The sequence below is a fragment of the Macaca mulatta genome, chromosome 3 (genome assembly GCF_049350105.2).
Source record: "Macaca mulatta isolate MMU2019108-1 chromosome 3, T2T-MMU8v2.0, whole genome shotgun sequence".
In the NCBI taxonomy this organism is placed as follows: domain Eukaryota; kingdom Metazoa; phylum Chordata; class Mammalia; order Primates; family Cercopithecidae; genus Macaca; species Macaca mulatta.
The window spans coordinates 191689226-191702696 of NC_133408.1; the positions used below are offsets into that span (position 1 = coordinate 191689226).

Genomic DNA, 13471 nt, shown 5'->3' on the forward strand with positions numbered 1-13471 from the left:
CTATATGAAGCTTTTATTAAACATTCTAGGAAGTGAATACTAATCTATAGTAGAAAAGCAGACTGGGAAGACAGAGGTGTTTGAACAGCCGCAAAGCAAGCCAACAGGCACCATGAAACTTTTGGCGGTGATGACTATGTTCACTATCTTGAAGAGTGTACAGTTTATTGTATGTCAATTATAAGTCAATAAAGCTGTTTTTTAAAAAGCTGATGGTAATGTATAGATTTGAATAGGTATCCGATTTGTCCGTTCTCTATATAAAACATACAGAGGATTTTAAAAAAATAAACAACTTACTTTGCATTTCCAGCCATTAGTTGGTACTGATTTCATAACTGGTTGAAGACAAAAAGTATGATACCCTTTGTCACACGTATCACACACTAGCATCTTGCTATCTTCTCCCGATTGTCTAAAAAATAAGATAGCATTAATGATGCCTTATCTTTAAACTTACGTTTTGTAACATAAGTAATCATGAAAATAATCAGTCCTGGGAATTGCACAGTTCATAAATACCTCAGTATCTGTTTTGTCTCTGCAGATAATAACAGAGGTAACCCTGCCATAAGGATTACCTCCTAAATGGTAATCTTTACTCAATGCTCACTTATGGTTAACTTGCTCTAGCCATTTTAGGATTCATGCAAAGGAGGAAGAGTTAAGGCAAGATGAATAGCCTCTGGTCTTTTCTTTTAGAATATAACTTTCGAGAGGAAGGCGCTATAACTGCTAGGTGCTACTGTGTGGAAAGGAACAAATCTTGAAAAGACACTGTCATATAATGTAAAGATGATCAAGTTTGGCATCAGATTTCTGTTTGTATTCAGGCTGCTGTTTTCTAGCTGTGTCACTGAACAACTTAGACTAAAGCTCTCTGAGTTTCAGGTATAAAACGGGAATAAAAAAGATTACTGTGAGAATTAAACGTAATGCAGGTTCAAGTGCTTAGAATGTCTATTAAGCAATTAAATGCTGAATAATTATTTCAAAATACAAACTTTGTCATAATTATTAAGAATTACAGTTGAAAACCTAAAACCTTTCTCTAAACACTCTTCTGCCCCCAAAGATTAGGCCCCTGTCCGATAGCATTATCTCTGTTGAGATTTTTGACTATTAATCACTTTCAGATACTATGATTTTAATGTCAAGAGGAGGGAAAAGAAAAAATGGGGAATGCAAGAAGAGTTGAGAGAGGAATCTCTGAACGAAATCTGGGGGATAAATAGAAGTCAACAGGAAGATGGGTCAGTTGGCCTCCAGTTATTATTCAGTTCAACCTCTACATAAAAAGTCACGTTTTATCTCTTCAGCTACATGGAAAGATCTTGGAGAAAAAGCACTCTTCCTTCAAGTTCTTTCAATTCTTCCCAAGAAACTGAGTGCAGATACAAGGTATCAAATAAATGTTTACTGATATTTTATCTAATTTTTACCAAAATATGAAGGTATGTAGTCCTATTTATGTCACATAACTCTAAGATATCAATGCTTATTTCTTATCAAATTAAATAATAAAAACAGACTGATCATGGCAGTTGGGCATAATTCTTGCTGGTTACAACAAAAATCCTCAGCCTGTAAATGAAGATGCTGGTAACATCCCCAAATCATCGAGGTCATTAGAATCATGGGGGTGCAAGGGGAAATCACAGAAAAGACTGGAGAAATGACCAAGAGATTAAATACAATAGGAAAAGATAACCCCCTTACAAATTTGTAAATGCCACACATTTCATTTTGGAATTATGCTGACCAGGACCTACTCAAGGTGGCTTTTAGAGAGATGCAGATGTACATTAAAATAATAGAAACTGTCCTTCCTGGAATGGAAATTCAAACACATGACTGATTTTTTGGTTCAACTCTAATTCTTCTACTTCTGTAGTTAGAGGTTTAAATCCTATTAAATCTCCTCCCCAGTCCCCCTTAAGAAAAGCTGCTTTATTCTTCTAATGCATGTTTTAAATTGTTAACATCGCTTATTTTTTAAATTGTTGGCAAATTTAAATTAGCTTTTTAGACAATCAGAGCAATTTAAATTATTAAAATCAGTTTTGTTTAAACTTCTTTCAAAATAATATAAATGTTAATATCCAGTAATGTTTTAAAGTATGATGAAGTCACTCTGAATGAATATAGCTAAAATATGAACAACCTTTATTATACTACACAAACCTTTAGCACCTATTAATAGGATCCCTCTTAAACTCAATACACAGCTTTGAATTGAAATTAAAACTTACTTGCAGTTCTGGCACACTTTGCACTCAGGACATTGCCAACCTGCACGTTTTAATGGAGTAACCGCTATATCCAGGCACATTCCATGATAGTGCTGACCACAAGTAGTACAAAAGAACTGATCTAAGAGGTCTCCCGGGCTGTCGCACACTGCACAGTTTGCATCTTCCTTTGCTATAATTAACAGTAAAACAATGAAATTATTGTATAAGAATTTAAACTTTTTCTGACTTTACAGTAAAATCATTTGAAAGGATTTGCATCATGAACCTTTCAGACATTTGAAGTTATTCACATTGAATTGTCATCTAATCAGAAAGAGGTATCAATAAAAACACTAGGGAATTTAATCTAAATGTAACCACATTAAATTTAATCGTATAGTTTTGCAATTATTTGTGGCTATATCTACTTGAGACCATAAGCAGTTCTTTAATTTTCTATTCCTAATGCCAATGATAATGCTGGATACCTAATTAATGCTCAATATATGCTGATTGGAAAGAATCAAACAAGGAAAATACCAACTGAGAAACACTTTGCAGTATAACATAAACATTTTCTTTGAATGTTAAATTTATTTTGAAATTACAAAATCAGGTAAGAGACAAAATCAAGAAACGTTAGTATCAATTAAACTAAGATGCTTCTTAAGCATAAACAGACTATTCAAATCACATAAGGGCTTTTTTTAATTACTGGAAAATGTCTTGTGTAGAAGAACATTAAAGACAGAAGCTACACATTCATACATAAACAATTACTTAATATACTAAATTATATATTCATCTATATTAATTTCTAGTTGTAAAAGCATTAAAATCCACATAATTATGGACATCATCCATCCCTAAATGTGGATTAAAACAAAATGTACTAACAGTTCTTTTAACATATAAAACAGAAAATAAATATAAGGATAAAGTGCCCTGCCAAATATACAATTAAACTTATGCATATTGAAAAATAAGAAGGAAAATAATTCTAAAATCATACCAATCTTAGATAATATATAAAAAAAATGCCTGTATATAACAAGTATCACAAAGTATATGAATCTTTTCATTTTTTGAGGGTTTGATCATTCCTATTATTGACTCATATGTTCTTTCTTTTCCAGTCAAGCATATCATACCAACCTTAGATAATATATATAAATATGCCTGTATTTAACAAGTATCACAAAGTCTATGAACCATTTTTTTTCCTTTTTTTTGAGACCGAGTTTCACTCTGTCACCTAGGCTAGAGTGCAGTGGCATGATCTCGGCTTACTATAACCTCTGCCTCCCAGGTTCAAGGGATTTTCATGCCTCAGCCTCCCCAGTAGCTGGGATTACAGGCATGTGCCACCACACCCATCTAATTTTTATATTTTTAGTAGAGACGGGGTTTTGCCACATTGCCCAGGCTGGTCGCAAACTCCTGAGCTCAAGCAATCCTCCTGCCTCAGCCTCCCAAAGTGCTGTGATTATAGGTGTGAGCTACTGCACTCAGCCTTTTTTCCATTTTTGGAAGGTTTGGTCAGTCCTATCAATTCCTCTCTGACTCATACGTCCTTTCTTTTCCAGTCAAGCATCTTAAAACAGAGTAAAAATATATTTCCTTTATTTGTACAGGAGTCTGCAAACTTTTCCTGAAAAGGGCCAGATAGTAAATATTTTAGGCTTTGTGAGCCACAGCAGTCTCTGACAAAAAGTCTACTTTTTGTTTTTATTTACACGCTTTTAAAAATGTAAAAATAATTCCTCGCTTGAGGGCAGTTACCAAAAAACCGGCTTCAAAATTTGGACGCTGGCTGGACCTCTGATACATTTCACAGAGGCTGGCTTAGCACCTACTACTCATCTGAAGCTACTTGAGTGAGGCTGCCAATGCACACAGGAAACCAGATGGCTACGTTTTAGTCTTTGGTTTTTTTTTGCACTTTGTAGCATTTGCATTTCTAACCACTTCCACATTAAAATGCCCCCTTCCTTAGTTTCTATCATGGCAACTCTCTCCCAATTTCTCCTTAGGTTTTCCCCTACTTTCGTCTCATCCACCTTTGTTGGCTGGCTTTTGTACCTATGCAATCTTTCTAAATGCTGGAGTTTCTTAGGATTTCATCCTTTTCCTTCTTTCCTAATCCCCCATAGTTTCCCTTTGTGATCACATCAACTCTCACACCATAAAATGCCACCATGATTCCCAAATCTATACTATTGGCCCTAGAATTCTTTCGTAAGCCCCAAACCTTTATTCTTCAAGTCTTACTGGATCTCAATAGCCAGATGTTCTAATAACATTCAAACTCAACTGCTCAAAAGTGAAACTTTTTTAAAAAACCAAAACATCATCCATTTTTCTCAAGAATGGATAAAGGCAGAAACCTTAGTATCATTGTTGACACAGAACTCGGACCTGACCCAACACATCCAGCCAGATCCCAATTCTTATGTATTAAACTTCCTATACATACATCATTCTTCCTTATATGTTTATAGTTTAGTCTAGCATACTAAGTTGGTGCAAAAGTAATTGCAGTTTTTGACATTACTTTTAATGGCAAAGACCGCAATTACCTTTGTACCTACCTAATATTCTGTCTTGCTAATTGCATTATCTTCTGCATCAAACCATCCATAGTTATGGTTCTGACATCCTCTCTAAATCATTTTCTACACATCCAGAACAATCTTTCAAAAATGTAAATCTGTTAACCTCTGTATAAATTAAAACTCTACCAATACCTCATTTTTCACCTAAAAGAAAATCAGAATTTTCAAGTATAAAGCAAAAAGGCCCTTATCTCCCTTTCCGACTGAATCTCAGAACAACTCCCTATTGTGTGGTCATGGTGGGTTGTCTGCCACGCACCTCACATAACCTGCTATTCATGTTTGTGTGGTCGCACACATTCTGTTCCCTCTGCTTGAAATTTTGTGTTTCTGTCGAGCTTGCAGCCTTCAAAACTCTGCTCATGGCTGGGCACGGTGGCTCATGCCTATAATCCCAGCACTTTGGGAGGCCAAGGCAGGTGGATCACTTGAGGTCAGGAGTTCGAGACCAGCCTGGCCAACACGGTGAAACCCAATCTCTACTAAAAACACAAAATTAGCAGGGTATGGTGGCACACACCTGTAGTCCCAGCTACTCAGGAGGCTGAGGCAGGAGAATCGCTCGAACCCGGGAGGTGGAGGCTGCAGTAACTGGAGTTTGCGCCACTGCACTCCAGCCTGGGCGACAGAGTGAGACTCTGTCTCAAAAACAAACTCTGCACATTATTTCCTGAATACCTATTACCACACCCAAATATTATCCATTTAGTTGTTGAATATTACGTTTTCCCATATGCTTATAAGAAACTTCTGTTACATAATCAATTAATTACAGCACAACTCTGTGAATCCTTGAAGGACAGGGGCCTTAACTTTTTTAACTTTGTATCCCCAACTGCCTAACATGAATCAAGTCTTATTGAACATATTTTAAGTGAAGGACTTAACTGCTAAAATCACTTTTAAATGGCTCCTAAGGTGACAGGCATTTAAAATAAATCATTAATCTAAAAATGAAAGCGTCATAAATTAGTTCATTTTTGATAGAAAGGACATAATTGGGATAATTTATTTTTCTTAAAGAGTACCAGTATTTATCTTTCAAAACATGTACATTTAAAAATTGATCTCTTTTTGCTCACCTTAAAACTGTTTAAAAATTAGGGGAATACTCAACTAATTATCAGAAACTAATTATCAGATAATCAATTCATTTTTCTATTATACTTTCCTAGGAACACTAAAATGCTTCTGTGAAACTTCCTAGAGTTTGCTCCCCTGACACTTCAACTTGCCATGGCAGCTACTAGCGACATGTGGTTTCTGAATAAGTGAAATGTGATTAGTTCAAATTGAGGTGTGCAGTAAACATAACATGCACGCTGGATTCCAAAATCTTAATAGGGGAAAAAAGTCAAGTCTCTCAAAATTTGAAATATTACTATTTTGGATGATTGAATTAAATAAAATTTATTACAATTATTCCCAAATGTTTCCTTTTACTCTTTTTAACATGCCGACTAGAAAAATTACTTATGTTGCTCACATTATATTTACACTGCACAGCACTGTTTATACAACAAAGCCCACTCTGCAACAAGACAACTGTCACTGTCACAAAACCCCCTTTTTTTTTTTTTTTCTTTTTTTAGACGGAGTCTTGCTCTGTCGCCCAGGCTGGAGTGCAGTGGCCGGATCTCAGCTCACTGCAAGCTCCGCCTCCCGGGTTTACGCCATTCTCCTACCTCAGCCTCCCGAGTAGCTGGGACTACAGGCGCCCGCCAACTCACCCGGCTAGTTTTTTTGCATTTTTTAGTAGAGACGGGGTTTCACTGTGTTAGCCAGGATGGTCTCGATCTCCCGACCTTGTGATCCGCCCGTCTCGGCCTCCCAAAGTGCTGGGATTACAGGCTTGAGGCACCGCTCACTTTTTAAACTATGATGATTTCCACCAATTCCTTACTGACAACCTTGCTGTGTTACTGGATTACTATGGATCATTGGTAATAAATTAGTCAAAGAAAAACATCCATGTAATACATCCGGTGCAAAAACACCTAATATGCCTTCCTTATGTGAAAAACAATAATCTTTAAAAGCACTACACAAACAAATGAGGTTGGTTCCAACCCTCCCAGTCAGGGAGATGTGTGGGAATACTGAAACAACCTTTTGGAGGTCATGTATAAGAAGATTATCGATACTACTAGACAGCTTTGGTGTCATGTCAGAAATTAACTATGCATATTTAGAAACACATATGTCTGTAAACCAGAGACATTAAGTTTAAAGTAATACTCAACTAAGAAATTTTTCTTTAAACAGCTGAAAAAGCAAAAAGACAGGCTATAACTAAAGATAATTTAAGAGGGGACAGGAGTAAAATCCAGGTCTATGTGGCTTCTAAGATCAGGCTCTTGACTACTAATCAAATTGACTCCTCAGCAAACTTCACTACTCATCAATGAAAGTGATGAGTACTTGAGTATACACAAAAGTAGACATGAAATGCCAACAGTGGCATACAATGAAGAAGTTAAATGAAGTAAGGGGAGCAAGGTTCTTATGGCAGAAGAAAAGTGAGAGGAAACAAAATAATCATCTTTGGAGACAGTCATTTCCTAAGAGACAGCTGAAAAAAGAGAAGAGGGAAATAAAAAAGACAAAAACATTGAGCTTAAATTAGAATGGAGCTTATCATAGATCCTTAAACTTGATGAAGCTATTGCTTAAGAAAGTCCAGACAACACGTAAGAATAAAAGCATTGGTGAACAGCAACAAAAGTTAAAATAGCTGTCATATAGTGTGAATTTAAGAAGGACCAAATCGGCATTGCTTTCTAATTTCCATCAAACCCTATCATCTGCCAATTTTCATTACTGGCAGGACACTGTGCTGGGTGATTTGCCTATGAAAGGGAATCTCTGGAAAGAAAAAATAAATCATGGATGTCATTCAAAGAGGCTAGACCATATCATTGGCAGGTAGATAAGAAAGGTCAGAGGACTGACAGAATTTAGGGTAAAAGAAAAGCAGCAGGACTTAATGTCAAGAAATACAAAGATAACCAAAGAAAAGAGGCTGGAGTTAAAGCTTAAGTGAAGTAAAAGGAATTAAGCTAAATGATGAGTAAATACATTGAGGAACAGGGGGTGAATTAAGATATGTAGCATTTCCACGTTTAAACCCTGCAAAGACTTCTCATTGCAGACTGAATAGAACCCAAACTCCTTCCCTTGCTTACAAGGCCTACATGATCTAGCTTTTGTTCGCCTTGATGATGTCTCTACTACCCACCTAGTAGGCTACTACGCTCCAAGTAAAACGACATGCTATCTGTTCATGAATCATGCCAAGTCCATTCCTCAAGGTCTGTGTAGTAGTCTGTTCCCTCTCCCTGGAATGCTCTTTCCTCCTGGTCAGGAGTTCAAGACCAGTCTAGCCAACACAGTGAAATCCCATCTCTACTAAAAACACAAAAAATTAGCCGGGTGTGGTGGTATGCGCCTGTAATCCCAGCTATTTGGGAGGCTGAGGCAGGAGAAATCACATGAGCCCGGGAGCCAGAGTTTGCAGTAAGCCAAGATCACACCATTGCATTCCAGCCCAGGTGACAGTGCGAGACTCCATCTCAAAAATAAATAAATAAATACATAATCCCAAAGAAATCTAATTTAGTCATTTAGGCCTTGATTTTACACCACTGACTTAGTTTGAAGGCTGTTATAAGAACCAGCCCTATGAAACTGATATTTTTCTACTACAAGGTGGCTATACTTTAAGACAATTTTTCATTGCATTGTATCAAGTGACGTCTTATTATATCATTATCTCAAGTGACGTCTTGCTATAAATAGTAAGAATCAGATTAAGGGTTCATATTTCCTTCTTTGTACTGACTGCTAAAAAGGTATAGGGCCAAATTTGTGGTTACGTCTAAAATTATATTTTGGGGGGGAGTCTATTACCTTCATATTTATCCTATCTAAATTTTCCATTGTCAAATTTCCTTACTTATTTTTAGTTTTATCCTATTGCTCATGTATTTTTATGAGTCTCTATAAGTCTATTTTGGAAAAAGGCAGAGTACTCATAATTTTAGTATATCTTTTAGCTTTATGTTGCCATAAACCTTTCATTACATACATGATCAACGATAGCAAATTATCTCACCTCAGTACTTATTTTACTATTCTGCAAACTGATTTATGATTGCTAACATTAACTGAAGGTATACACTACTAGAACACAGTTTTCAGTAGAAAGTAGCACTGCCATTAAGTAATAAAATGTCCTAACATTAGAAAAACATTCTTATAAAAGTTTGCATGTTGTTTACTGAGGTCTAAAGCATAACTACAAAAGGCTGAATAAAACTCAGATGCTTACACACGCACAAAATTGTTTTATTGAGATGACAAAGTGTATTTATTATACCGCCCAGAATATAATCCACTCTGATAACTGCCAGTTTATGTACTTGCTGAAGTAACTTGGTACATAAATAGTAGCCGTAACAGTTGCTGTGCATGAAAGTTCTTTTCTTCCAGATTTAAGAGTGTGCAATCCAAAGCATTTTAAAACTTTAAATCCCTTATTTATTAGCCTAAATGTAAGTTAAAATTTAAGTTTGCCTTACCTATAATTTGTCTGTACACTAGGTTACTAAGGGCAGTATGATTACATATGTGAACACAAAATAATTTTAACAGAAAATGAAATCATTGTACTCAACAAAGATAAGGGATAATGATCATGTAGACGAACTGTATTTGAGATTAGTTTAAGCCTGGGTAACTATATTTATGTTTCACAGACCTGGAGAAGACAGGAAAAAAGCTTTTATCAACATTGCTAAGGAACAGGTAAAAGTGAACATTAGGTAACTGAGAGGTGACATAAAAAAGATTGAATAAAGTATCATGGAGATTTCATAATGAGATTGGAAATTCAATAGACTACAGGAAAAAAATCCCAAAACATACATGCTCACTGGGAAAACACATAGTAAGAAAAAGGAGAGCTCTCTCTTTAATGATACAATAGTAAAGAGTTATAATTTCCTGTATAATGTAAATTTCAAGCACTTAAACATTTTCATTGAATTATAAAATACTATTTGGAAAAGAAAGAAAAACTGCACAACTGCAGATTACAGATGACCAAGATAGATGAATCATGAAAAGGTGCTAGCAGAGATTTCTGTCACACCTATCAGGGATACACAATTTCTAAGAATTTCAGAAGTGTTTGGTGTTCCTTTTAATGTAAATCCTGAAATAACACCTGAATGAACTGTATTCTAATTCTTCAACTGGATGGCTTTTTAGTGTAAAAGATGTTGAATACTGATTAACTTTTTAATAAATTATTTTATAGTATAAATTAGAAATACTGCATAGTCAGTATTTACGTCTTTCTACAGTGGTTTTTAAAATGTTTTAAGAATAAAAAAGTATGCAAACTTTATTTGATTTTTCTGAGGAAATAACTTTTTGGATTTAACTTCAATGAAACCATTGATAACATTTCCCTCCCCAGGGATCTCTGGCGAAGATCCCTCAGATTTTAAAGATTATGTATTATTACCTTTTAATACAAGTAGAATAACACTCAGGGAATTTACAACATTTGTTATTGTAAGTACATTGGTTGAAGTTTTTAAAAAATCTATCCGTAGTAAACTTACATCTTTCGGGAGCTTGGTCAATGTGTTCTGGACAAAGCAGGAAGATGTGACTGAAATCCTGAAAGGTGCCGGCTCCTGCAGCACAAGGATAATGATACATCTGGGTACATTTCTCTTCACAGCATTTGATAGTGGCTCCAAGGTGCTTACAAAATGCACATCGCTGAAAGGGGTAAAGGAGAGAAATCTCTTTATAAAACCTTGAAAAGGGATATTCAAATATAAGCTGGGAAGGTGTAAAAAACTCTCTGTATATCACAAGTAAAACAAATTGAACCTGCAAAATATTAAACAAAGGATTAGTTAAAAATAACAAAATCTACATTACTCAATTTAGTACTTTGTGTGCTACCAACTCATCCTTCCATTCAAATTAGAAAGTTAGAATTTCACTTTTTCCTTATAGTTTCAAAAATAAATTCTGAAGCATTTTTGAAACAAAAACCTAAAGATTTTTTAAAAAAGCAAATAGTAATGTGGTTAAAAGGGCAGGTTTCTATATTGAGGATTATTATAAAGTTTTTAAATCCCACCAAAACCAGTAACAGGAATATATATTATTTATGAGACACATTACTATTTTTTACCCAGCCTAGAAATAAATACAAAATAAACTCATCAATTATAAGTTAACAGGGACACAAATGGTTAAAGACTCACACACAAAAAATTACATACTTCAATGCAGCAATCAATTTCAAATTTCTTAACAAAAGATGGAAATGCGGGGAAAAAAATTAGTCATCTGATATCTTTCCCATTTCAACCTGCCTCCATTATCTTGCAAGTGGTAAAACACACAGAAATAAGCCCCAAACAAGAGGGGCAGTCTAGGGTAAGTGAACACATAAGAAGTCAGAACAAATTATCTAAAATGTTGCATTTACTTATTCAGTTTTCCCTTAGAATGATTCATAAACTCTTCCTCATTCTCCCAAGTCCACTTTGAGCATCATTTTCTTTGAGCAGAGTTTGATGGACCCTGTACCATACAGTATGAAATCTCTCTGTGGGAAATGCCTATCTAATACATATTTTTGTTTACACCATTACATGATCATTGTTTATCTTTTCCTCATCCTAGTCCAAGATCCTTCAATCGTGGTGCCATACTATCTTTGTATCCAAAGCACCAAAAATGCTGCTTGATATAGGCCCTAATAGATAGGTGTTCCTGTTTATATATACCAAAAAGACTTAACTTTTGGTGATCTTGTTTGTAAGTATGGCTCATAAATAGCTTAGTTGAGATAACTGGAGCCTCATGTAACAGAGACAGTTGGACCCTGCTAATATTACTGTGGATATCTTCACATGTTACTACACTGACTCTATATTCTGCTAATTAACCAGAAACTACAGTAGTTAAAAGTATAATTGTTTTCAATGTTTTATGTATAAATCTGTATATCATATAATATCAAACTCTTCCTCACTGTCATCAGTCCACTGCATTGAATCAACATAACAAAGCTAAGTGACTCGAGGGCTGAATCAGAAAGAACTAAGAATAGAAAAAGATATAAAAACTTGGCCGGGCACAGTGGCTCATGCCTGTAATCCCAGCACTCTGGGAGGCCAAGGCAGGCGGATCACGAGGTCAGGAGATCGAGACCAGGATAATCCTGGCTAACATAGTGAAACCCCATCTCTACTAAAAATACAAAAAATTAGCCGGGCGTGGTGGCAGGTGTCTGTAGTCCCAGCTACTCGGGAGGCTGAGGCAGGAGAATGGCATGAACCCAGGAGGCGGAGCCTGCAGTGAGCCGAGATCACGCCACTGCACTCCAGCCTGAGCAACAGAGCCAGATTCCATGAAAAGAAAGAACAAAAGAACGAAAGACAGGAGGGAAGGAGGGAGGGAGGAAGGGAGGAAGGAGAAAGAAAGAGAAAGAGAGAGAAAGAGAGAAAGAAAGAAACAGGGAGGGAGGGAGGGAGGGAGGGAGGGAGGGAGGGAGGGAGGGAGGGAGGGAGGGAGGGAGGGAAGGAAGGAAGGAAGGAAGGAAGGAAGGAAGGAAGGAAGGAAGGAAGGAAGGAAGGAAGGAAGGAAGGAAGGAAGGAAGGCAGGCAGGCAGGCAGGCAGGCAGGCAGGCAGGCAGGCAGGAAGGCAGGAAGGCAGGAAAAAGAAAGAAAATTAAAGCAGAAAAAAAGAAAGCTAAGTGACTCTTGGTGTATCTTCCACAAATTCTGACTGCAAGGCAATAGACCACTATAGCTTCTAAATAACTCATAAACACTAATTACAGTTGTGACACTTTAATTTTACATAAATATACAGAATAACATTTCAGTTCTATTTTGGCACTCAAGGGTATTAATGCATTAGAAACACAGAAAAAAATAAATATCTGTCTTCATTGATAAAGTGTCATAACAAGCTTTCACAATACAGGTAATTTTTTGTATTATAACTCCCAAGGTATCTATATAAATATGTTTAGTGCATTAACAGAACCCAGAATTAACTACAAATACAACACCTTGGGTAGTCTAAATGTCTGAACAGAAAGGCCACATAAATGTCGAGAGAAAAAGTACAATCAATCTGTTGAAAAATGTTTATAACAACTCATTAACATAACAAAATAATTTCTGCTGAATTGATAAAATCTAAAATCGCTTATTTTGATACCATATGGAAAGTTTTGCAGAAGCCTTTTGCACTAAAAATCATCTTGGCAGACAAAATATAATGAAAGGTAAGTATATAATAACATAAATAATTTAAATTCACCATCTTCTCAGTGTCTTTCTCATTTTAGAAATACAAATATGTTCTCTTAATCAAACCTACAATGAAAAATATTATATGACATTAGCTAAACTACTATGAAAAGTACTGGAATATATCTAACATACTAATTTACAATATCATATAAAGATATCAGTGAATACAGGAAGGAAAATATAACACCACATTTAGGAGAACACTTCAAACCCATCGGTTACAATTACATAGCTAATGAAGAATATTCGGCATTAAAAGAAAATG

At 35.7% G+C, this 13471-nt stretch overlaps 1 protein-coding gene across 23 annotated transcripts in view; it reads right to left on the reverse strand.

The window, feature by feature from the left end:
- The window catches only part of KMT2C (lysine methyltransferase 2C), a 298088-nt gene that overhangs the window by 133002 nt on the left and 151615 nt on the right, over positions 1-13471 (reverse strand). For all 23 annotated transcript variants that reach the window (XM_028846502.2, XM_028846498.2, XM_077997768.1 and 20 more), the window contains 3 exons: positions 10480-10642; positions 2253-2424; positions 301-415 (listed from right to left, as the gene is read on the reverse strand). In XM_028846502.2, the coding sequence (XP_028702335.2) occupies positions 301-415; positions 2253-2424; positions 10480-10642 (450 nt within the window). The remainder of the gene's footprint in view (positions 1-300; positions 416-2252; positions 2425-10479; positions 10643-13471) is intronic.